The sequence below is a fragment of the Chroicocephalus ridibundus genome, chromosome 10, assembly GCF_963924245.1.
Source record: "Chroicocephalus ridibundus chromosome 10, bChrRid1.1, whole genome shotgun sequence".
Lineage (NCBI taxonomy): Eukaryota > Metazoa > Chordata > Aves > Charadriiformes > Laridae > Chroicocephalus > Chroicocephalus ridibundus.
The window spans coordinates 9,989,367-10,014,619 of NC_086293.1; the positions used below are offsets into that span (position 1 = coordinate 9,989,367).

General features: G+C 44.7%; 1 protein-coding gene across 3 annotated transcripts in view; it reads right to left on the reverse strand.

The window, feature by feature from the left end:
* GRM7 (glutamate metabotropic receptor 7) overlaps positions 1-25,253 on the reverse strand; it is a 304,853-nt gene that overhangs the window by 121,769 nt on the left and 157,831 nt on the right. For all 3 annotated transcript variants that reach the window (XM_063347611.1, XM_063347610.1, XM_063347612.1), the window contains exons 3-4: positions 24,278-24,419; positions 23,259-23,413 (exon numbers count right to left, since the gene is read on the reverse strand). In XM_063347611.1, coding sequence (XP_063203681.1) covers positions 23,259-23,413; positions 24,278-24,419 — 297 coding nt within the window. The remainder of the gene's footprint in view (positions 1-23,258; positions 23,414-24,277; positions 24,420-25,253) is intronic.

The following is a 25,253-nucleotide window of genomic DNA, read 5'->3' on the forward strand; positions in this document are numbered from 1 at the left end:
CGTGCTCACATGCACCATTTTTTAATTTGATAAATATTTACAACTTTTACACGAAGCGCTGGCGCATGTGCCCAGCCGGGTACGATACACCAGAGGAGAAAGCCCAGAGCGTTTCACATTATCTGGTGTGACCCTGCGCCCCTCCACTGAATGAATGGAACTGTGCCAGTTCACAGCAGATGAGATTTTTCATCCAAGTTAAAGGTTAGTGAAGAATGCTCCATGGAATCTCACAGCTCCTAGAACGGGGGTTTTCTGTTTGGGTTCCCCCCCACCCCTATATCATTCCCGAGAACACTGTCAGAGAAGTTATTGTGATTGTCTGAAATACCCCGGCTGGACCAAACACACACCACACTCGTTGCTCTGTGATTTGAGCCAACAAGTCACCACCATCACATTTTTTCCCCCACCATCGCTTTCAGAAGGGTAATTGTGCTAGATGTACTTTAAAGCAACTTAAATAAAAAGAAACCTAGAGGAAAAAAAAATGTATTTTTCAATTAAGGAAAAACAGGATCAATTTAAAGATCTTACTATTCTTAAACTTCACATGAGACGCACAGCTAGTAAATAAAGCACAACCCAAATATTCAGTTCTGTGCTGATCATTTGCCAGTGTGGTGATACAACTACCATGAAACCAACCCTCTCAGCGGAGTTAAGAAATCCCATGATGAATTTCACGATTTAAATATCTATTAAAGAAGAGTTTGCACAGTAAAGTAAGTTACATATCTATGTTGTGTATTTTAAACACTAATCATACGGCTCTGATGGATCTATGCAAAGATTAGTACTGTGTTCATACTGTGAGATAACGCGTAAGGATTTCTGTCACCTGAGGTTATCTGCTGGCGATGCCTACAGCAGTTCTTCCTCTCTCCCGAGCCACGGGCACAGCAGAGACGAGCACAAAGAGCTCCGTAGGACGATGGTGGTACAAAACGCCACAAAGCACTGGGTGGGGAAAAGGTTTAGGAACCCGCGGGCAGCGGTGGGTGGTGACGGGCACCTCCTCTTCTGAAGGGGCAAAGGGAAACGGTCCGTGAATTCCTGCACCACCTCTCCCACTGTTGATCACGTGTGACAAAACCCACGTGGTTCTACACTGCAAAACACAGCGTCTCTCCTTTGTAGGTTGGTGTAGAGCGATGGAACTCCTGAAATCCCGGGAGGACTGACATTAGCAACATTAGGCGACTTTTCACCAGATTCAGACTGACCTGTGATTTTTTAACTCTTAGAAAAAACTAATGCTTTCAATTGCCTCAAAAATATACAAAATATACATTCTGTCTTCAATCTGGTATCGGTCAGGACTATTTCCACGCTTCCCAGCTACCATGAAGCCGTCTCGCAAACACGAGCAGTCCTGTCTAGGCCAGTGGCTTTGAGTCAGAGGGACATCTTAAACACGTATCTAATTTTAGATACTTTGAATTAATATGATTCAAAAACATCGAAGTTGAAACACAGGCAAACGTGTTCTCTATAATAAGGACAGACTTAAGCCTGTGCTTGAGCTTAATCTTTTCGAACTGAAGACATTAAGACAACTTACATGCGTAGTGCTAAACGGAAGAGTCTTGGGCTCAGGGAATTAGATGACCCAACTGAAAAAGCTGGACGCTTAAATGTAAGAGTGGGAATAATCACTTCTTACTCTTGTACACGGCCAAGTACTTCACTTGTGCGACAAGATTTAGTGATCTCCCACTGTTCCCCATATATCATACTTAAGAAAATTACTTTTTTCAGCAAATACCTCTAAGAGATATAGATAGTTATTTGATGAGATTTTACAAATTAAAATAAATCTCATATTACTTTAAATCACTGTGATTTGATTAAATCATTATTCTTACACATAGAGAGATGATACTACCTAATAGGTTCATTTCTTTTCCACCCCAGGATTAATATATAAATTAACTACACAGCAATAAAAAAAAAGAGGTGGGGGGGGAGAAGGGACCCAACCCTGAGCGCTGCAGAGGGCTGGTGAAGTCCAGGCGAGGGGAGGGATGAGTGTCACTTGGCTGCGATGCCACCAAGACCTGAGCACTTGCGGGTTGTTTCCCTGCGTGGCTCAGAGGGACGCTGACAGCGCGAGCCCGAGCACCCCTTTGGTCAGGATGGGGGTGATGAGCTGCACTGAAGTGACGGAAATGAGAAATCCCTGGGGGAGGGTGGGAGCGTCTCATCCCCAGCTGGCTGGAGTCAGGCTCCGCATACCAAATTTTATCTGGGCATTTTATTCTGCATTGCTCAGGGTCAGCCCTCTGGAGGAGAGCGCCAGCACAGCACCCAGCCCCTGAGCCCTCAGGATCCCCCCGCTGCTGCCCCTGGACCCGGGCACCACTAGGGAAGAGGGATGCCACAGCACCGCGCAGCATCCTTCCCTAACCGGGAACGCTTAGAAAAGTGGCTCAATTCTCATCCAGAAAATGAGGCTTGCCGACTTGCGGCTGCTTTTTACACCCAAAAAACCCCCCCAAATGATTTATTTCTAACATTAATCTCGCATCTCTCCTTCCATTTGATGTTGCACGTTGCCCATTTTCTGCCTGAGAGCATAATGCTCAGCTTCCCTGGCAGAGACGGCCGGGGGAATTCTACGTGCTTTGGAGGAGAAACCAGGCTCCAAGACTAACGATGCGGTTCGCCATGGTCAGCCGCATTACGGAGGGGAAAAAAGGCAGGCTTGCAGAGGAGCATTTATCACGGGGAAGGCGTCAGGCACACATCGACGGAGAAAGGACGGGCTGCAGGCGAGAAAGACAGCTGCGTGGGAACCGGGGGAGGTACCCAAAAAAGAGCAATCCCCCAGGAAAAGAAAGAGATTAAAATAGGGGATCCAACCCTGAACTGGTGCCAGTGAAACCAGCAGCAGCCAGCTGACATTCCCAGTATCTCAGGAGGGGAACCGCGGGCGGGTGGATCAGGAAGATCCACAATCCACAACGTGCTGTTGGTGTGAATGAACCAGGTGTTTGGTTTTTTTGTTGTTGTTTTTTTTAAAGAGAGACCTCTGTCACTTCTGGTTTACCAAACCCCTCGCACACGCTGTGAAGCATCTATTTCATGTGTCAGCAGTGACTTCGAGGGCTCTGGGGTTATTTAATAAGGAAAATAATTAAGCCTAATTAAAACACAAAGTTGTTGACCTACTGCATTTCTCATGCACCTAAAGCGTTTTCATTCTCAGCCCACGCGGCTTGTGAGCAAATACAACATATTGACCCAATTTCATACAAGTAGTGATTTTATCAGTTTATGATATCTTTATTCTTCTCTATGTTGTCCAAAGTATGTCCACACTAATGATTGCTAGTTATACAAATTTTATTTACCCAGCTAGTAAATCACCACGTACTGTGATTACTGATGCCAAGCGAGCAGAAAGCAGCTATTCAAATAATTTTCTGATTTTCCTAGCGCTCACGCAAAACCAGTTCAATTTACTGACATTATATCTGGGATAAAAGCATTAGATGTGGAATGATAAGATCAATTTTAAGACAGCTAAGTCTTTTTTCAGATTTTATTATGTTGCCCAAGCCACACACTACGTGGTATTACGGAGCCGTTAAAATAGGCTACAGATATTTTCTTGACCTTCTTACTCAATAAAAAGGCCATAATACTAAGTGATTTTATGAATTCCCTTCATGCCATAAAAACACTTTGCATTTGTTTTCTTTTTTGCCAGTTACCGATTATAACAGTGAAAATGGGTATTTTAGTTGATGTCACATTTGACTTTTTATATACATGACATAAAGCACAGACAAAGGAAAGGCAGCTTGCCGTACTTAGGGCAAATCTGGGATTTTAACCTTTAAAGCTTCTATTATGGAAATAGATATACATTGGCTGAGTATCATCGTTATCACTTTTATAAAATTATACAGCTGCCACAGCAATGAGATCATGACCTAGGTGGTGTCTAGCCAGCGCTGTAATAGAAAGGTTAATATAGAAGTATATTATTATTCATTATTCTACATTTTATTGCCCTCAGGCACTTCTTACTTTCACAGAGCTCCCATTTATATCAATATAAACAGTAGAAAAGCCTAAATTTACTTCTCCTATTTGTTATGTTTATTGCCGTAGCAGCTCGAGGCCTCAGCTGAGGATGCGATTGTCCTGGAGCTGGAGGCACTGACACGCACAAGGAGCCCACCCCCATGCCCGGTTCCTCTTGCTGCCACGGTCTTCTAGGTGGCCCCAGGATCACCCTCCCACCCGAGCAGTGGGCTGATGCTCCAACCCAGAAAGACCGTTTTTGTTTACGAACAACAAAACGACCAAATCCATGCCTCAAGCACCGAGAGCTTTGTTATGGGGCAGAAGATGATGAAGGCTTACACTCCTCTTTCCCCAGACATCTACAGGCTTCACAATACATAAGATTTTTGCATTTTCAGCCACAGAGGGACTTTGTAGGTTGACACCCATATAAGTCACCCAGGCTGCTTAATGCAGACAGGGCTCTCCTTTCAGCTGAATACTCCACTTCTTATTCAGACCACTCCTGCCGCGGGAATGAATACTTTTTCATGAATTGCAATATGCAGAGTCCCAGCCAAGGGAGAGACGTGGCTCAGATAAGCCTACTCTTGCGAGTGAGAATCTGTATCTGCTGTAAAGATTATCACCAGAATCAGGCCAAACAGAACAGATTTAAAAATACATCCAGCAGCAGAATGTCTCTCAGTAGTTCATCCTTTCCTGCTGCCCAGTTAATGAAAATGGGATATTTGTCTTGCCAGGACCTTACCCATGAAGGTTTTCCTTCTTTTCCCCCACTCTTTTTCCCCCTCATACCTGAAGATGAGCAAAAAGCTTTTTTTTTTTTTTTTAAGTACATATTACAAGGCAACTTAGTTAACAGCTTGCTTTCCCCTCTCACTTGCATACTCAGTCTTCTTGAAATTATCTGTTGGTTTCTGCTTTACTGAAAAATAGCTCAGCTTCTGCGTTAATCTCATCTGGCAGCAGCGGAACTCCAGGGGAGTTAAAGCGTGTCACCCAGGGACAGGGAGCACGGCAGCGGCAAGTCAGCCCCGTGGGTCAGGCTGAAGATCACTCTTTCCTATTAATAATCCTTACCCCCAAATGCTGAGGTGTTATTTCAGTTTTTTTTCCTTTGCAATTAACCGCTTAACTAAACCCCTTTGTCTGAATTGGTGTCTTCCCACCGGCTTTCCAAGTTCTTCCCACCCTTTTTGACTAAGCAGGAGAAGCTGCTCCACAGATGGCCTGTTTCATTTTAATAATGCAGAGCAGTAAAACCAGAGAGATACAGAAGGTCTAAACGCAGAACATGAGAGTGCTTTCCTTCCCTTTGATAGCAGCAGCAGACAAAATGCACATTGTGTACCCTTAAAAGCATTTAAAACTCAAGTCATCGGCTTGCATAATTTAAAATGAGGATAAAAATACAGAAATCCCTCTATGTTGTAAAGCAGCACCCGGAGTAACCTTTCAATATGTTCAACAGGTTATAATTCACAATAATAAAACATAAAAATCAAGCAGCACACATAATGAACACGCAAAAATGAACCGGATGGCAGGTCAGCGCGGCCCACAGAGGAATACACTGCTGCAGAGGACGGCCGCAGTTCGGCCCCGCATCCCCTGGAGCATCTCCAACGCTGGGACCATCACAGCCTCCCCCGACCTACACATGCTCCAAATCCGCAGCCATGCCAAGGACCGGACCCACAGCGACGCTACACGAGAGGTAGTTTTCCATCATCCTGTGATACGTGACCGGCAGTGGCCAAGGCACCCCCCCGGCCGTGCCGTTCTGGCACACGCACTGAAAATCAACTTGGACAAACCACGTCAATGCTCGGCGGCATCGTTATACCATCCCAAGCAAACAAAACACGAAAGGAAATCAAAGCCTGTCCTCCTGCCTGTGGTGGCAGTGGGAGAAGGCGGTGAGAGACGCACCGGCGGAGGCAGAGACGTACCTGGCTCCTGCCGCACGGGGAGCGCGGGGGGGGGCTCCTTCCCCGCCACGCACAGGGCGGCCCCAGCCTGCAGAATTCACCAGTTTCAAATATTATTTCCTTACACTGCGCTCGATTCCTTCAATACACAGAGTTAATTTTCTTTCTTTCTTTCTCTGTGTATATTTGCCTGTGCCTTGCCGAAGTGTTACCATGTCAACGGGAATAATTACAGCATGCGTAATTATATTTGCGCATCCTAAAATTTATATGCACGCTCCCAGACCCATACTTATACCACACAGCCCGCCCCCCCCCCCCCCCCCCCAAACCAGACATGGGGAGTTGCCACATTTTTTTTTACTGTTGACACGGTACCGCTGGCTAGAGGAAAGTAATGACGCTCTTCCCAAATGCTGTTGAAGATGCTGCCTCCCTTCTGCGCTGCCGCTGTCGTTTAACCAGCACACGCGGCCGGCACCCGCGGTCCCACACCTGTGACGAGGTGCAGCCGACACAAAACCCAGCACACGAGAGGCCAGCGGTGCCGGCGCCGGGGAGCGGACATAATTGTGCACAGCAGAGTCATGTCTCAGTTCTAACTACTAGGTATGCCACCGATCTTATTTTCAAATTCCCCTGGAGATAACAACCCTAGGAAAATACTACCTGAAAACTCCAAACTTCTTCCCTTCCTCCCCCCCCCCGCCATAAAGTCTTTAAAAAGATAAAAAAAATTCCTTCCTTGATTTTTGACAACCGACTTCCTGCTTGTAAGGCGGCTTTAATAATGCCATCCAGCCGGAGCGTGCCAGGATGTGAGACAGAGCGATATCATTACTCTTCTCTCCCTCCCTCCAGTCTCCTCCGCTGAGGCTGCCACACAAAGCTCCAGCTTCCACTCCAACCGTGCGCATTAATCCCATCAAACCACGAGGTGCTGCCCAGACCAAGTGCTCAGACCGGTATGTGAAAAGACAGAGGTGACGGGGATGGTGTCTGAGGCTGGGGGACGTGGAGCAAACACTCGGGCTGGCCTCGGGGCCACGGCGTCCCCACGTGGCCCCAGGCACTTGTCATGGGAATGCCCTACAGCTTTAGGGAAAGCAAGAAGCTTTCCAGTTTGATTTAAAATATTTCAGGAGCAGAATACCCTCTAGGCACCCATTCCTCATCCTCTCATCACCTCTCTTTCCCCCCACCTCCATTTCCCAGGCTACCCTACCCCCGGTTCAGCACTCCTTGGTGCCCCTGGCCAGCCCTAAGGGCCAGCAGGCAGGTGCCCTCTGCCAGGTCCTGGCTCCCATCCTCTCCCCATCTTCCTGTGCTCCGGACACGCACCCAAGAAGCCTGCAGGCTGCAATCACAGCACTCCACAGAGACACTCAAGCCTCGTCCCCCAGGAGCGGCACACACAGATCTGAGAAGACAAAAATTCAGCAGATTCTGCCCTGGCTGGTGCCTGAGACCCAGCGCGGGAACGGGGCAGCGGGGCCTCGGCCAGGGGCACTTCCAAACCCGGCACGGTCAGGGGACCTCTCTCTTGTCAGGGATGCCTTAGTAGAGATGAACAACAGTCTAAACATAAGGAAACTTTTAAATGGGCTCTCAAGTTGCAAGATAATTTGTATTCCCCTCTCTTCACACCAACACATTAACCAAATGCATTATTTCCATAATGAGGAGATGAACATCTGTGTGGCTTCCCAAAATTTCAAGTGGCAATACTCGAGACAAGTATTCTCTCTTTGGGGATTGACACATCAGCATTTTAAATAATTGCCAAAGCTAAAAACATAATTTAAATTCTAGGGAGCCATTAAAGAAAGAGTTCAGGTGTGATTTAGATTTTTTTTTTTCCCCCCAATAAAGCACACCAATTTAATTCCACAGATGAGAGTTGCTGCAGTATTGTATTAAACTTTCTGTTGGCCCCCTGTAAGTGAAGTGCTTAATGCAAACTTTAACAGAGTATGAGAATAAATATCTGAAGTAGTATTACGTTACTGAAAGCGACTGCAGGACAGAGCTGGATCTCTGAAGTGCTCTGGGTGACGCGCTCTGGTCCCCAGCCCCCGCCAGCCGGATGCCACCTCGCCAGGCAGGACACCCACCCCACCAGCCAGCGCAGAGACGTGCTCCCAGCTAACCTGCCTTCAGCTCTTCCTAGCTTTTGGCCAATACATCCACTATATCTCCGGGGGCGGGGGGTGGGGGGATAAAAGAAAAAAAGAAAGGAAAGCCCACACCACTTTGCAAAGAGGCTGTTTCACTGCTTAATTTCTGACTTAAGTAAATGCTTACAGCAGCTGGAGAGTCTCAGAAGGCCACAAACACCACAAACAGCCACAAACAACATACGTTCACGTGCGCCCATCACCAAACCGGGTGGGAAGGGGCCAGCAGTCCCTCAAACCCCACGGATCCCAGCCCCCTTTACCCAATGCCGTGGCTGCCCATTACTACCGATACAAACACACAAAAATATCTTCAACATCTTTCATTCTGCGCTACCCCAATCATTTCCCTGCTGTCCGTGACTGCTTTGCACAGCAGCAGGCTGTAACCGGCACAGACCCATAAACATCACAAACCAGGGGATGAAGCCAGAGAACAAACAGGCTCTTTCCAGGCAAATATCTTTAGCGACAAAGCCTGCGCAGCAGCCTCAGCGCACTGACACTGAGGAACAGAAGGGACGTCAATAACTTCCAGATGTCATTAGCATCTCCTTCCATTAGATCCTAAGATATTTTTCTTTGGAAATTTACGCTATGTGAAGTGGTAATTAAACTGAGAAACACAGACTAAACTTGAAAAGAAAGATTAAAAGTATTTCCTCAGTACAAGGGTAACGGAAGGCTACTTTGAACAGGTCAAACACTACAAGTACTCCAGGAAAGAAATTAGAGGGAGAGAAATAAAATTTTAATTTCCCTTCAGAAATGTCCGTGGGAGCTCACTGCACCGCAGGTGCTCATGTACATACCATGCTGGAGGAAAGCCAAGACCCTCGTCCCCTCTGCTCGGTGTAGAGAAGCAAAGGTGCTGGTACCACCCCTATGCACCGAGAATATATTGAAGCCCAGGCCCTACAGGTGGCTACCACCAGTGTAACAGCAAAACACTGACTCTAATTAGGCTTAATCATTAATCACAAGCAATTACACCATTCTCTTTTCAGTAGTAATAATCAATTTGAGGCCACTCACTTGCTTCATACTTCGTTCTTACAAATTCTAACACAATTACTTTTTGGAAGGTGAGACAGATTGTCGCCACGCACAACGAGCTATTGCTGAACCACCAGCAGAGCTGAGAGCAGTGCGAGAGGGGGAAGTTGGGGTTTTTCCTCCTTTTTTTTCCCCTGCGTTTTTATATATTGGATTAGCAGAAAACTTTAGTTTCCCTGGCCCTTCTTTATTAAATAGCTTGTGTGATTAATCAATCACATTATTAATTGTGTGTTAACTTAGTTAAGAGGGAGGAAAGACTACAGGTGTAAAAAGCTTCGGTTGACTGCATCTTGATGCTGGTGTATGTGGAGCTCTTGGCCCACCTCTCTGTGCATATGCACGAATTGTAAATAGAGAATAATGGCTTCTGACTCTTCCAGAAGCAGCACAGGGGTGGCTCGGCCAGCAGCGGGAGCGGACACACAGCACCTGGGCTTGGGCTCCCCCATCACCCAATGGGAAATGGAAGTTTTCTAGCAGAGACAATGTCATTAATTCGTCCCATCTCGCAGCACCGGCAGCGCTCAGCGTCCCTGGCAAGCCTTCCTCCCCGAGAGCAGCAGCGCAGCCCTCTGCCGTCGGGGAGAGATGCTCCAAAATGCACCGTCCACCTTCCAGCCGCAGCAGACGCGTGCGACAACTCAACCAGCACGTCTCCATCTTGGACCATCCCATAGTAGAGCAGGTGTTTCCCGCAACCGCGTCCTTCACCACCGGAGCAGCTCACAGCCAAACTGGGTGTGTTGGTTGCGTTATGGCTGTGTTAACTTGAATAAGTGACTTAATTTCCAGATGGACTACGTCATGTAATTGAAACAAAAACTGAACGATACTCTCAAGATGATATTACCTTAAACTGCACAGAGGGATATTTTGACTTGCAAACACATAGTTCTTCACCATCCGACAATTGTATTTTAACTATGAGACAAAAGGTTTGTGTTTATCTACCCTGACCAGATCAAGATCATCAATTTATTGACTCCTGCTTCACTTTACTAACGAGCTAGCATATGTGATTACATCGAGGATTTTTTTTCTGAATTATTTTCCATTTCCTTTGGTCATTAGAGTGCTGTCACGCAGTCAGTCAAGAAAATGAAAACACATTCCCAAAGGAGATCCGCAAACCCAGCGTGAGTGAAGAGAGCACTTTAGCATTCATTGTATCATCCTTAAGGAAATTATGTGTATTATTTCCTAAACTATTACTTTCAAAAGCCTATAATCATTCAAGCATTAACAACACAAACTAAAAGGAAAAAAAAACAACCAACCAAACAAAAAAACCCTTTCAAATCGCTGCTCGCTTCCTAAAATTAGCACATTTATTTTTGTGCCCAAACCTGTCTCACCCGGCGGAGCTCAGCCTGTTTCAGGAACACACAGTTCACGGGCGCTGGAGTGCAGGGAGCCCAGCGGCGGAGAAGCCGGAGCCCACAGAGATCTTTCCCGGGATGCTCCAGATCCCCACGGCAAGAACTAGGATGGTAATCAATACCTACTCATGCAGGAAACCCCAGACACTAATGAACACATAGCACTTACAGTGAATACATTTTTATCGTCTACTGTAGGCATATTAACTTGCTACTTGCAAACAGGGATGACACACTCGCATTTTACTCTAATAAAAGCCTCAAACTTTTTTATTTTTGCTTGCTTGAGAGATTGTGAAGTAGTATCTCTTTTCTGGCTGGCTAATAAAGAGAAAGAATAAGTAAGCCATAGAGGATTTCAGAGACTAATTTTAAGTGGCCTAGAGAGAGAATCTGTTTAGGTTGCAGTGACAGAGTCAGAAATACCATAGAAGAAGAAAGAAATAAGAAAAAAAAAATTGTGAGAATTTAGTAACTTTTGCTTTCAATTCCTTTCAAAGACCACCAAAAAATGACCACAGAGAGGAAGAAAAATATTAAACAAGTTAATACTTGTTAGCATTTGTAAAGAGCAATGGAAAAGATGATAAGATAAAGAACGTTGAGATGTCTGAGTTTAAACAAAGCAGAGTGGAAATAATGTGTTACTGTAAATACATTAGACTCAAAGTTATCTTGGTAGAGGATTTAATATACATGAATGAACGACACGTGGGATTTGATAGTCATTTGGGATAAAACAGGTGCAGTTTCTCAGAGGCGCAGCAGTGACGGGTACTGGACACGGGCACCTGCCCTGCATCCGCCGGCTGGGGAAGGGCAGGAGCAGCGCAGACCGATGACCCGAGTGAGACCCAACGAATTCCAAAGGAAGCTGCTGGGCGCCGCGGGCTCAGCCGCAGTGGGGTTCAGTGCAGCCCAGCTCCTCTCTGGTACCGCAGAGGAACCTGCCGGGCCTCGGGAGCGACAGGAGCCCCTCGGGAGGCTGCCGAGGGCGCGATGCTCCGGGGGGAGCCGGAGGTGCTTCCCACCCTGGCTGCCGCCTCCCCCTGCACAGACCCTCCTCCAGTGGGCTACGCTGGTACTGACTTAGCAGATGGCAGGGGGATCTCGTTTCTTTCTTTTTACTTTCTAATACATTAATGTTATTTTAATTTCTTGTTGCAAAAAATAACCCTTGTAGAAAAGACTGATGACTGAACCTTTTATTTCTTCCACCACCTTATGGCACAAGCAGATTGTATTTGTATTCTGCGTTTCACTGCCCCCAATTTCAGTGTCTGAAGCTTCCCATATTAACACACTGTAATAATTGTCAAGGAAAATAAATGGTCACCTAGTGTCCACAGACCTAATCCCAAAGTCCTTATTCGGAGCTCTTTCTTGAGCCCAAATTTGTCACAAATATGAACAAACATTAAGAGATACCATCGGTCCTTCTGTTCAAATAACTGTCATTCTTGATTGCTTATTTTGCAACATCTATGGGCAGCCCACCAGGCACTGGACTGGAAATGCTACATACTATATTAAACTCCTTCGGCTTTGCCAAAGCAGTATATCAGAGATGAAAAATTATCTGTTCCATCAGGAACAATCTGTGGTTCTCAGCCCTCCTGCAGAATGGCATTTGTAAACTAGGTATTTGGGACCATTCATGGCTATTTTTACCTAAAGCAGGAACAGTTTATTTCAGAAGGCTCTTGCAATTTCTTTTTTACATGAAAAATACATGACATATAAATGGCAAAACAAATACTCTGCCAATACACTTCCTGCGAAGCAGAAAAGTGTGTTAACCTCTTAAATTATAGTGTAACAAACATCGGGAGAGATGTAACTCTCATGCAAAGAGGAGAGGGGAGCTCTTCCCTCTCCCTCCCCACCCTCATGGACCCTGCCCATGCTGGCAGACGTCGGGTACGATGCTTCAGATGGCCTGTGGGAACACCTCACCACCCACCCTCCCTCATTCCCTTCTCCTGCTCCGTCCTTTCAGCAATGAAACCACTCGAGCTCCCCGCTCAGTGCCGTAACATCCCCTTCAGCTCCCTGCATCGCCCGGCTCGAGGCAAACACAGCGCCAGTGCTGCTCTGAGGGAGTGGGAGAAGGTGGTAAAATCTTTTCTTGACTTCTGTTTCTATGCCTAAACATAATGAGAAACTAAAACAGTATTTTTTTTTATAATTCTCCAGCTCTGCTTCAGCTGCCCAGAAGAGGCTCACTCATGCGGGGTCTGGTGAGGTCCCCTGAGCTTCCTCACTCCCCAGATCCTGGAAATCCTGCCAATGTTACTAACAAAGAGAAAATAAATTCCTATCGAAAAATGAGGCTCGAAACTCTGCACAGAAGCAAGGACTAACAGCGCTAGAAAACACTGGGATTTCCTAATTTGGGGAGGTTGGATAGGAAACCGCCCTCTGCCTTCTTCACGCGCCTGCTGCGTGCTCTCCACGGGCTGCCCCTGGCCAGGATGGGGAGTTTGGTGGCCAGCCCATGCTGCCCTTGCGAAAACGCTGGGGAGCAGCACGTGGCCGTCTGCTGCCAGGAGGAACCGCTGCCCCGCGGAGCCTCCCCACTCCTGGACAGCCATGGATGCCTCGGGTGCAGGGAGACCTGCGGGGGGAAGGCTTGGATGTTCCCACCAGGTCCCATGCGGATCCCGAGCTGGCACACAAAGATAGCAGGCTCCCTATAAATAAAATTCTTCCTTTCTGGATGGAAATACTCCGCCCAAATGTGCCCAACAGATAGCTCAGCCAACTTCAGTTTTAGATCATTGAGGCGAAAATTGTCCTTCAGGCGATGCAATTCCAGTAAATTCCAAAACAAAGACCACTGATGATATATATCTGAACAGTGATCGATAGCTAAATATTATTCTGTGAATTATCTCTTCTTACAGCATCAGCCGTTCTAGTTTGGGTGTGTTTGTGTGTGTACGCATCTCTCTCTCTCTCAAAACAGCCACCCACACAATCTCCAGTGTCCTGAAATAACAGTTAAATATGAACATCAAAGAGAAAATGCCAACATAAGCCCTGGGAGCAATACACAAAAGACAGAAATATAGAGACATATACCCACGGAATAAATAACAGCTGGCTCGGGTCAGAGAAGTACCTTGGTTTTGAGAAGCCAGGTCTGCTGTAGGGTGGGCGAGCGTGGAATTTCATTTCAAGGGGCCAAAGAGAAAGCTCCCTAAATCTTTATTTTACAACGTTCTTTATGGTCCAATTAGAGCTTTCTACCTAATTTCTTTGCTATGAAGCAGGAAGGCCATTTGAAAAGGTACTGCTTCAAACCCCATTTCAGACAACATTTCTTGCTAATGCTGTTGTGGTTATGAGCTGTGTCTCGCACTGAGCAGTGGCAGATAACTCTCTTTAATACTCTAACAAGATCATACTTTCAAACCATCTAAGCAACCCCAGAAGAACTCCGAGAACTGAACGAGACAAGTGGCAAGACAGCCAGATGGGTAACTTTAGCCAAATACTACACTGAAATGATGCAGACATTTACATTTTTGAGTTGCAACAGTACGTGGTGTTTTTGAACGCACCCCCTGACGGGAGCTCGGGTCTGGAGCCCTGTGGGGCATTCCCTTTGAGTCTGCGGCAGCAGCGGTTACAGCTCAGACTGTTTCTCAGTCACTAACACTTACGGGGAATCTTAAACAAAAGAAAAAAAAAAAACAACCTGAAAGCGTCAATGCCTTCGTTTAAAAGAAAATGACAAAATAACTCTAATTTGAAACTTCATAAAAATTGTGTTTCTTAACGTCTCTATATCTGCATATTAAAAAATAACGCTACCCTTAAGCTACTGTCTCTTTGAACTTACTAAACCTCTCCCCAAAGCCTTTGCTTCAGCCCTTTAAAGCCAATACTGCATCGCTACTGCAGCACCGAGCGAGTGGACAATTTCTGCCTCCATCAGGGAATAGAGGCGGAAATTTGCCGGAATCTCCAGCATTACCATATCCATCGACCCCAGGAGACCGGGCAGCCCCCAGCAGCCGTATTTAAGCCAACATTTGACTGCACCACACTTTCCACTATGAAGCTTCCCGCTGGCAGGGCAGGGAAGAGCGTGTAAGACGAGGGAGACGTGATGCCTGGCCCACCAAGAGCCCTGGATAAAGCCCGTCCCCTTTGGCAGCGCCCAGCCCCGGCACCACGCGCCTCTGTCTGTCCGTCTGTCCTTGCAGCCGCGCGGGCCACTCTCCTCTCGCAGGAGTCCACACCTACGCAGGCAAGAGGCAACGAGACTCAGCACTGAGCCAGGAGGAATCACCGCGAATCCGAACTCCCAGAGCTACTTTTCAACAGGCTGGAATCGATATGCAATAAACTTTTCACGGCTGCGAGTGCGTCTTGGATTCCCAGTAACCGCGGTATTAGTTTAAATTCAATTAATGGCTTTATCAGCACTGGGAAAGACACATTCCCAACAAGTTTGTGGGTAGAATGACTTTAAACACCGCGTGATTGATACATAAGAACAAAAAGGTAAATTCTTCCTTCACCCGTGCTTGGCCAGCTAACAGGCTTTCTCCGAGGAATATGAAGAGCCATTTGAAAGCACCTTTTTGCTAAAACGTACTGGATGAAATAACAAACCTATCTTAACAGATGACACATCTCTGCATTTACTTACTTAATAATATGAGTACCCTTATCATATTATAAGGGTACTCCTTAGCATTTTGATTCCAAAGCTGGTAAAGACAATTTACTCATGGGGGAAAAAAATACAAATAAACCTTTATATATATTATCCTTCGTGCAAACTTTACTTGTAAGAGACGGTGTCCAAGCCAGAGTCTCTCTGTTAAACTCCTGACACAAACCAGACTTGAAGTGCGTTTCCTGATTGTTGTTGCTTTTAATTACAGTATTTAAAGCCACAGAAAGCAGGGTTGTGCCCCCCCAAGACTCAGGAGCCCGCCGCTGGCAGTGCAAGGAAGGAAGGGGAGATGGCAGCGCTGGTCCCACTGCTCTGGAACAGCCAACATCTCCCTTGGAGGTGCCAAGGGGGAACAAACCCACCGGCACCGGAGCCTTTCCAGCAGCGCAGAAAGCGAAACGCGTCAGATGGGTGGGAGCAAGGAGATGAGAGGAAAAGTGAGGGGAGGTGTCATGGTTTGAGGAACCCACAACAATTTATTGCCATTTAGACAATTATTCTCTCACCTGATGACCCCTCCCCACCTGGGAAGGGGAATTGGGAAAAACAAGGAAACCCGAGGGCTGGAATATAAACAGATGCAATAGAATAAGACTAAATAATTAACATTAACAATACTAAAGAACCAGTATTGATCCTGGACTACACCCAGCCCATTCTCTCATCAGGGAGCCGTGCGCTCCCCAGCAGGGACAGACAATGTGGGACCCCACGAGCGCTGTGGCTTCGGGAGGAAGGGAAGGGCTCAGGACTCCGGCACCGGGGCAAGGAGTGCTCAGGATGGCAGCCAGCAAGGGAAAGAGAGAGAGAGAGAACTCCTCAGCAAGCTTTCTAATTTCTATTGAACGTGCTGTTCATGGTATGAAATAACCCCGTTGGCAGCTTGGGTCAAGTGCCCGGGTCTTGCTCCTCCTCATCCCTGCACCTGGTGAGCTCGAAAACACTGACATCTTGAAATCCATACACATATAGCTGGCTATAAAGTAAATATTGTCACAAATTCAGACACTAGAGTCTTCTAAAGCTGCAGTTTTCCCAAGCATTAGAAGACAAATGAGTCCTGTGTTGCCCAAACCAGGACAGGTTTTGGAAGAGTAAATTCTGGGAGTGTTGGTCCACGCTACTTCTCTTAGGGCTTTTCCCCTGCGATGAGTGTCCCCTCCGGCTCTCGGTGCCCCGGGGGCTCTGCTATAGCGGGGCGGCAGTGACCCCAGTGCTGGCAGTGGGACCAGAGCGGCAGCGCCGCAGCCCGGGGTAATCCAAACCCCCCGAGCCGGATCTTTCCATCTCACTCACGCTCTTAAAAGCGCAGGCTCGTGCCCCAGGGACACAGAGAAAAGGCTTGAGAACAACAGAGCCCTGTAAAAGACTCTGAACCAGGCTGTGAACAAACAAAAAAAAAGTCTGAACCAGACTATTTTACAAATATTATTGTGAGATATACAACAGGCTTCTGTTCTGTTCAAGGTAAGTGCTGCACAAAGCACGTCTTTCCCAGAGAAACATCCTGGGCTAAAGGCAGCTATAGCCGGATGCAGGACAGCATACCCATATTTATTAATGTTGGATAAAATTCAATACTTTCTCTAACAAAGAGGAAAATGAACCCTGAGCTCCTTTGTTTTGCTAGACTGGGGATGAGAAGGTAAAATATTTGAGAGACACTAAATAGTGAGATATAATTTCATTCTATTTTTTTCTTAAATCATTACTCTTCCATTTTGTGGGTTTAATACCGCCCAAAGAAAAGAAGAAGCAAATCAGCTCTTGTTGGAAATAAATACAAAACATTAAAGACATGATTCACCATCTCTTTGGAAGAGAAGCAACTTAAAAATTTGAGGACAGTTATGTTGGGTTTAAGCACTTGCAACGCCTGTATTTTTTTTAAGCAGCCGTGCACTTCCTTGTGCTGACCTGGAGCCAGCCTTTAACCTCACGGCTGAGAGTTGCACGAAATTGCAAACCTCGGCCACATCAATTCCTTGCTGGAATTGAATCATTAATCTGGAATCTAGCCGAATCCCATTGCTCAGCTGCATCAAATCCTGAACTCAGAACATAACGAGTATTTTTTTCATCGTTGGCAAAGCACTTCACCAGACTTTCAAAATAATTAACAACATATATACGTATATACTAGAGACGTATATATTAGCCTCTGTATTTCTCTTACAGCTGTTCTTCTCCTTGGCTTCATTTCACTGAGCTGGTGTCCATGAAAACAGATCATGTGTAAGGAAGAAAGATGAGGAAGATTATTTTAAAAGAAAAAACTTAGAAGAAGCAGCAGATATCTGAAAGTGCTAAGTCAGTAGCGTGGATGCTAACAACATGAACCACAGTTTAACAGCCCAATTCGAAAATTTTCGCACGGAAAAGAGGCATAAGAACAACAGAAAGCAAAAGGTAAGTAGACAGTTGTTCATCTTCTTCACAGTTGAGATTATAAGGGAAACAATTTCTGAGATATCTCTGAATAGAGAACCATTTTCCATTCACAGAAATGATACATATGTATTTTTGAAACTTTGTAAGAGCTACTGGAGGCATTTGGACTCCTTAAAATATGGCTGTGATTTTCAGAAATTACTTCTCTCTGTTCTAGTTCTAGCTCTAGGACTTTATGATCCATATTTCCTAAAAAGAAGGTGTTCAATATTTTCTATAGATCCTGCGAACCTCAGTGTATCAGAGTGGCTAGATTACAAAAGGGCATCCAAAATTACTACTGTCTCTTGAAAATGCTAGTTTTCCCTACTTCACATGCATTAACAAGGAGCTCAGCAAGACACTAACAGGTATTACAAAGGCCTTACCCAGTGTTCTTCCCATGCCAAGCCTTGAGCGAGAGGTTGGAGGGGAAGCTCAGGGACGCCACCTCGACGGCAACAGCTGGACAAGCTCTGAGCACCTCACCCAGGGTCTGCACAGGACCGATGGCGAAAGGATAGATCTTGGAGTTGCACGATAGGAATATTTTTGCAGGAATAAAGCCGCTTATTTCCTCATTTCCGCTGTAACACTGCATTTGACAGAAATTGATCGCTGGCCTGCCATGCAGGGAGGTGTAGCCATTGGACCTTTTGAAGGTCCAGCCAACATCCTGAATGTCATTGTTCCACCCATCATGCATGCTCTCTACTGCCACACTCTTGAAGGAGTCTAAGGAGATATTTTTAATCTGAATAGATACTGCAGACTGATATAATCACATTTAAAATCTGAAGTGTAGACATTGCTCAGACTAGAAGAAAAAATGGGAAAGAAAAAAACCAAAAAGGGGAAAGACACTTACTCTTATACCCAAGACCGTCTGCCTGACTCCATACCTCGGACTTAAGTATCTTCTGGACATGGACTGTCTAACAGCTTTCCATGCTGAATTCAGCAAGTACTGCACTAACCTGCTCCAAAAAGACGAGGCTTTTCCATCTCTCGTACCACAGGTACCTTCTTATCACTGGCAGAATCTTATCACTGGCTCTTCCTCCAGGGAAAGAATTTAGGAACTCCTGACTTTGAATCTGCCTGCTAGGGAGAACTTTATTTGATGTCTGGAGCAGTAGTATTATCATCTTTAATCAGAGGGTCATCCAGGTAACTCGTATATACATCTATATGGTGTAATAAAGAGAGCTCCCCCAGGCAGTTAAAACGTGTAATTAGATTTGGGTACAGTAGTGATAACAAGAGGAAGAAACGCTCTGAAGTTTATTAAATCTACTGAAACATGAAGAGGTAAAGTGGCAGTGGAATACTTAAAGGTCAGTTTGCGATTAAAAAGATTAGTGCGGAAGAAGTTCATTTCCATCTGCAAAGAAATGGGGCTGCAGTTCATCCCAGCCATCACCTGGAGAAGTCCACAGCTGGAATGATGGTCCAAGCCACGAGAATCCAGGGAGCGCTTCCACATTTTGTTTCTTGGTGGTTTGGACGGTCTACAAAGCTTCTAGGACTTCAAATCAAAAATATGGCAAATGAACAACTTTCCCTTAGACTGTCACTGCCTAAGGAGAACACAACCACGTAAGTAAATCGCTAGGTCTGAAGGCAAGTAGCTCAGCTGAACTGCAAGAACAAAACACTTGGTTTTCAAAGCCTCAACCTTGTCATTTTCCACCGTGCTTCCATTTCCCTCTGGCACTTGAAATTTGGGGAACTTTTTATACTTGCCTCAACATCTCCCATTTTTACCATAATCCTGATCGCATCATTACTCCATAATAGCCTGCTTTCCTTGCCCCAAATCCTCCTGTAGCTCACACGCTTGCTGCTCTTTACGGCATTTCACCCTTCCCGTGACCAGCAGGGCACTCTCCCTGTTCCTCAACACCAAACTGATACAGGAATGTCCCCCATGGGCAGCATTTATCTTTCTACTCAGGTAAGTGAAGAAGAAGGAGGGTTTCTGGGCAACAAAGCAGCAGTAGGTAAAATCCCACTTGAATGCATTTTGGAGAAGAAAGAGGACACACCTTCACAACCTTGTTTCGGAAGAGTTCAAAGTAACGATGACCAGAAGACAATATTCCGCTGCCACGGTTGCTCTAAAAATAAATACATCCTGCTTTTTCTCCCTGAAAACCTCGCAAAGCCTTTCAACTTAGTTGACACTTGGTTAAGTTGGCTACGGAGCTTGTTCCAAACACAACTTTTCATGAAGTGATTACTATTTAAGTGCGCACTTCCTCTGGCTCACTGTCTACTGCAATTATGCAAATAAGATGCAACTTTATCCTTTCAGCATAATTACATCAAACACAATCGGGCTATATTAAGACTGACTTAAGATGAATGAATTCAGTTCATGTAATGATTTCCTAAATCACCCCATGGGACTACGGCAAAGAAAATTTTGTCCCAAGAGTGACACCGAGTATCAAGACAAATAACTGCGTATCTGGGGCCTGATTCTACAAGAAACCGAGTGCTTTAGACTCCCTCTGGAGTCAGAGGCTGCTGGGATTTTCCCACTGTTACCAAAACCAGGAACCTCAGATGGTAAATATGTAGATAGGTGTAACCACACCAACACACCTGCCATTCACATCTGGATTTTGAAGGGAAGGCTCACGTCTGGGGGAGAAGAGTTCTTTGAAGAATGTCTTTTTCTACATAATGACTGTTTCAGTATATGACTTATATGACCAATAGCTATACAGACATACTAAAATCTGATAATCCAAAATGTACCGTATACACTTGAACACGCAGGCACGTTAATTTTCAATGCAATTTAACGTCTCCTGGCTTAACATTTTTCCCTGAAGCGTGAGAAGAGGCTAGCAGCATCGCCTATTTCAGGTTAAGGTGTAGGTCAAGGCTGCAGTGCTCCCTGTTTCCAGTGAATTTTGTTAGGAATCTTTTTCTAACATATTACAAATACTATTTAACAGAGAGGTAAAAGAAAAGACAGAAAACAAAGATGATGCTCTTGAGGAGGAAAATAAAGGGTTTACTTTTACATTGTATGTCTACATTCATGACTAATAAAGACATTCTCACCAAATCCAGTGGGAATGAAGCTGTTGCCTTGCCCCGGAGCCCGTGAGCTGCAGGCGGCAGCACTGCTGCTCGCTGCCGCACAAAAAGGAGACTGCTAGGCTGGGACACTGCTCAAGATGCGGTCCTTCGGGGAAAACTGAGTTCCATTCTGCTAATTTAGTTGGTTTCCATCAATTTATAGGGAAAACCAAGGCTTCTTATTTCATTTATTTTATGTCTTCATCAAAAGAAAGGCATTACTAAATTTTAGGAAGCAGATGTTCGTTGCTGGATGATAAGAGAATAACATTAAAATGTCTGTTTGCAGTTCTCTTGGATTCATAGCCAAATGAAATTACTACGACAACAGAAAGAAAAACAAAACAACATGCAGCAGTCCAAATGCAAGAAAGGCAGACCATCCATATGGATAACTGCCTCACTGGGCAGGGAAATGCTAATACCTAAGGATTACTTACTTCTGTGAGAAACAGATTTCACTGGATGTTTCTCTCAGTGGATGACAGTGAAATGGCATCAGTCTGAAAGAGGAAATGTTGAGTTCTGGAAAACTGCTCCAGGAGAGTGGGAATTTGCTCTGCGCTCTTAACCATCCCTTTGCTCTCCCGCCCAAGAGGACTCAGCAGATGGCAGATACAGATGGCAATTAGGGATGGATGAACGGGGCTGAAAAAGGTAAGAACCAGCCTGAACCTTTCCGAGCGGTCACGGAGCAGCCAGGAGACATTCGCAGCTGCTGTTCTGGGCGCTGTGCTCAGCCTCTCCTTCCAAACCAAGCGCAGTACCTACTCCTGGCTGGGGGGGTTTGCCCTTTCCCCAAAGCAACACGCAACTCACGGGCCTCAAAATATGTATCTGCTGCGTGGCACCTGCGCCTGAAGAATGCACACAATTATATAGATAGGCAAAATGGAATTTAAGCATCACAAACACGTAATCATGCAATCTTCATGACTACATGTGCAAAATGCCACTAGCCGACTTGTAGGCAATAGTCTGATATATTCACTGAATAAGAAGATATTTGCAGGCTCAATGCACACACTTTTTTTGCAGATACACTAAATACGCTGATATGTGCGACCTTCTGTACCTGAACCCTTCCACTTTGTTACCATCACTTACTCTGTCCAAAAGCAAACCACGTTTCCCGTTACGTCCAACGTGTTTATGTGTAATATAGAAGGAAAATATTTTAAAACAAACAAACTTGGGAAGTTTTTATTTCTCTGTACTCTTGGCAGACTTTTTGTTTCTGTGTCAGAAACCCTCAGGGATGAAAACAGACGGTATGAAAAGATTATTAAAATATCCTGGTTTTCAGAAACAAAACAATTCATTGTATATCAACTTTACGTATTTATGGAGAAATAACATGCGAAAATGCCTCCAGGGTTTAAAAAATGTAAAATGATGCAGCATATTATATAGCTGAGAAGAATAACTAATGAGGTGGTAGTGTAGACACAGTAACAATAAATGCAAGTACTTGGTTTTCCAGGGAATGAAGACACCAGAACTTATTTTAACGTGGGCAAGACGTTCAAGAGCTCTTTGGAGATCCTGCCCAACACAAAGCCATGTGCCAGCCAAGGAATTTGTTTCCTTTATGCAGTGTCTCCCTTGTAAAGAACTTTTCATATTATAGAGAACATGGACTCTAAAGAGCGAGTTTGGTTTGCCCAGAGGAAGCCATGTGGATAGTTTAGCATCTATACGGAAAAAAGGGATAACAAATTGAGGAAAGATCAGACAACAAACACTTCAGAACACAACAAAATGTTGAGAAACAAAGGGATTATGTAAAAAATGTTTCCCATAATTTTTATACACATGTGCATATGTACAAGTACACATACTTGTGAAGCACACAAGCAGTGTGCTTGTGTGCGTATAAATAAATAAATAAATAATAATAAAAATAAAAAAATAAAATAAATTATAAAAAAATTATAAAATAAAATAAAAAATAAAAATAAATAATAAATAAATACAGTGCTTGATCTGAATGAAATAAAAGTTAAGTTTAAATGGAAACTGCTGATTTTAAAATGAATTTTGACTTGTTCAGTAGAAAACTTATCCACTGCTTCAGAGACAAAAGATTTTCTCTTCCTATGTATATACGTGATATGTTAAGATCATTTTGGTTTACTTTCTTTTAAGTAATAAAGGCCCTGTCATATCATGACAGCTTAATATAAGCTCTGAAATAGCGCCGTTAATAAATAACGGCGTCTAGCTTCTCAACTGTGGAAATAACGTGTGGTTTTCAGATGAGGAACACAGACATTTAGGAAAATTTCAAGAGATGAAGACTTACTCAATGCACTTCGTACTCTTTGCATCATACCACGTCTGTACGCGTTAATTCACAAAACACGTATCAGAAAAAATGATGGACGATCGCTTTTGTGCCAGCAGCATTCCAGGAAGCGGGAGAGAAAGCCAAGCAGGAGAGAGCTCTTACCCTCGATGGTCGCTCGCTTGGGCAGGATGGTGATGGCTCCCTCGGCGACATCCTCCTGCTGAAGTAAGGGGCTCACCTTGGAGCCCCACGTGTCTGAGCCCACCCATAGGAAATGACCCACTTGATCTGCCCTCTTGGCGGCTGCAAGGATTTGCCTGTGGAAAAGAATGTTTTGTTCACAGATTAATTTCATTTAAAGATATAATTGCTTGGAAAAAATGTTGTGTTGCAACTACAGAATGAACAGAAATAGCATATTCCTGTAATCAACAGGGCTCAGGAATTTCACAACACACCATATCACAATTCATGCACCACAGATTGAACCTTTCTTTTAATTCATCCTGTATCTTAAGACTGAAATACTGACTATACTAAAACCTAAAGTTTTGCCATTGACTTTACTGAAGCTTTATACTAACTTCTTTGTGTCTCATTTTGTAGAATTGAGCCTCTCAGCAATTGACAATGCCATCAAAATTTTAAGTAAATTTAAAATTCTGGAGACAGAAGATGTAGCATGGGGAAATGAGAAATATTTAAAATATTCTTTATATTATTTTATGTACAAGGGGTATGTGGTTAAAACTTCAGCAGCTTATGTGGTTCAACCTTAAGCATCTAAGACGTTTTATCACTACTAACCGCCACTTGCCATAAAATAGACTCTGAATTAATGAATAATACAGAGTAGTATGAGCTTGGAGAGCGGGGCATCTTCTTAATGCCTCTTTGAGAGGTAAGGTCAGGTCTGCCATCCAATGCATGAGTAACCCTATGCCAGGAAAAGCTTCCAGACCTCGATCAGCATTCCCTCCTCCCCAGTCCAGCGATGCACGGTCTGGGGCAGCAACAGCAGCACCTCCATGCCTGGTGCTGCCCTCCACAACATGAACTCCACATCCCCACACCGCTCTTGCCAACAGACACTTCCCCTTCGTTATTCGTATTCTTATTTGCTTTCTCTTTTCCGCATAGCTGTCATGCACAAAGGAATTCATTCCCTCACTCATCCTTACTTTATGTCCTCATCATTGGCAAAGATAACGATGGCCCTGGCGTTGGGAGTTTCTAGGAGCTGCTTGATAATTTTATCGAAGTCGATGGTCTTGTCCTTGCGATCCTGGGGGATTTTCAGGGACTGAGCAATGCAGAGCCCACCTGCAGAAGAAAGAAGAAAAGGACTCTGTCGGCGGAGAGCACAGGAAAGGCAGCAGGAAATACACATGGCTGGAAGGGGAGCCTGGGAGGAAGAGAAACTCTCCGATCGGATCACTGCCCTTATAGAGCACTTAATCTTCATTTCAAGCTTCCTGAGGGATTCATACAATTATTTTTTTGCACAGAGCACTCCTTGGGATACACACAGTGTACAGCACGGCTGGGCAGGGTCACAGATTAAACAGATGGGCAAGAACAATACCATAGAAAAACAAAATAAACCAGTCAGTCGAGGGATTTAAAAAAACATCCACAAACAAACAACAACCTGAACATGCTTAAATTGATTTAAAAAAAAACAACAAACCAACATCAGGCTGAAAGGCAAGTGATGTTGACAATGTGTTAGACAAACTTTCTCTCAGCGAAGAGCTGACATTCTTTTTAATTTTGCAAGTTGAAGGATATTGAGGGAAAATGCTTCTACTGAAACAACTTCTCTGGAATAGGAACAGCAAAGGAGCTGAGATACTGGGAATGATTGTTCACGAAAATCCTTACTCATTCACCTGTCCATCACCAAACGGACGGAGCGGCTCAAGCAATTGAGGCCTCAAGATAAAGTACGTGTCTGTGAACGGGACTTCTCAGAAATACACAGGTAACATTGCAAAAATGTCATCAACACAGTAATAGTGATAAATCCATCCATCCATACCAAAGAAATACTCATTTTTAGCACAGTTCACATATTAAAAGTTATATAGCTTGTTTTAGGGTGAAAAAAACCTAAAAGCAAAAAAACCCCCAAGTCTCCAGTGACAATCTGCTTGT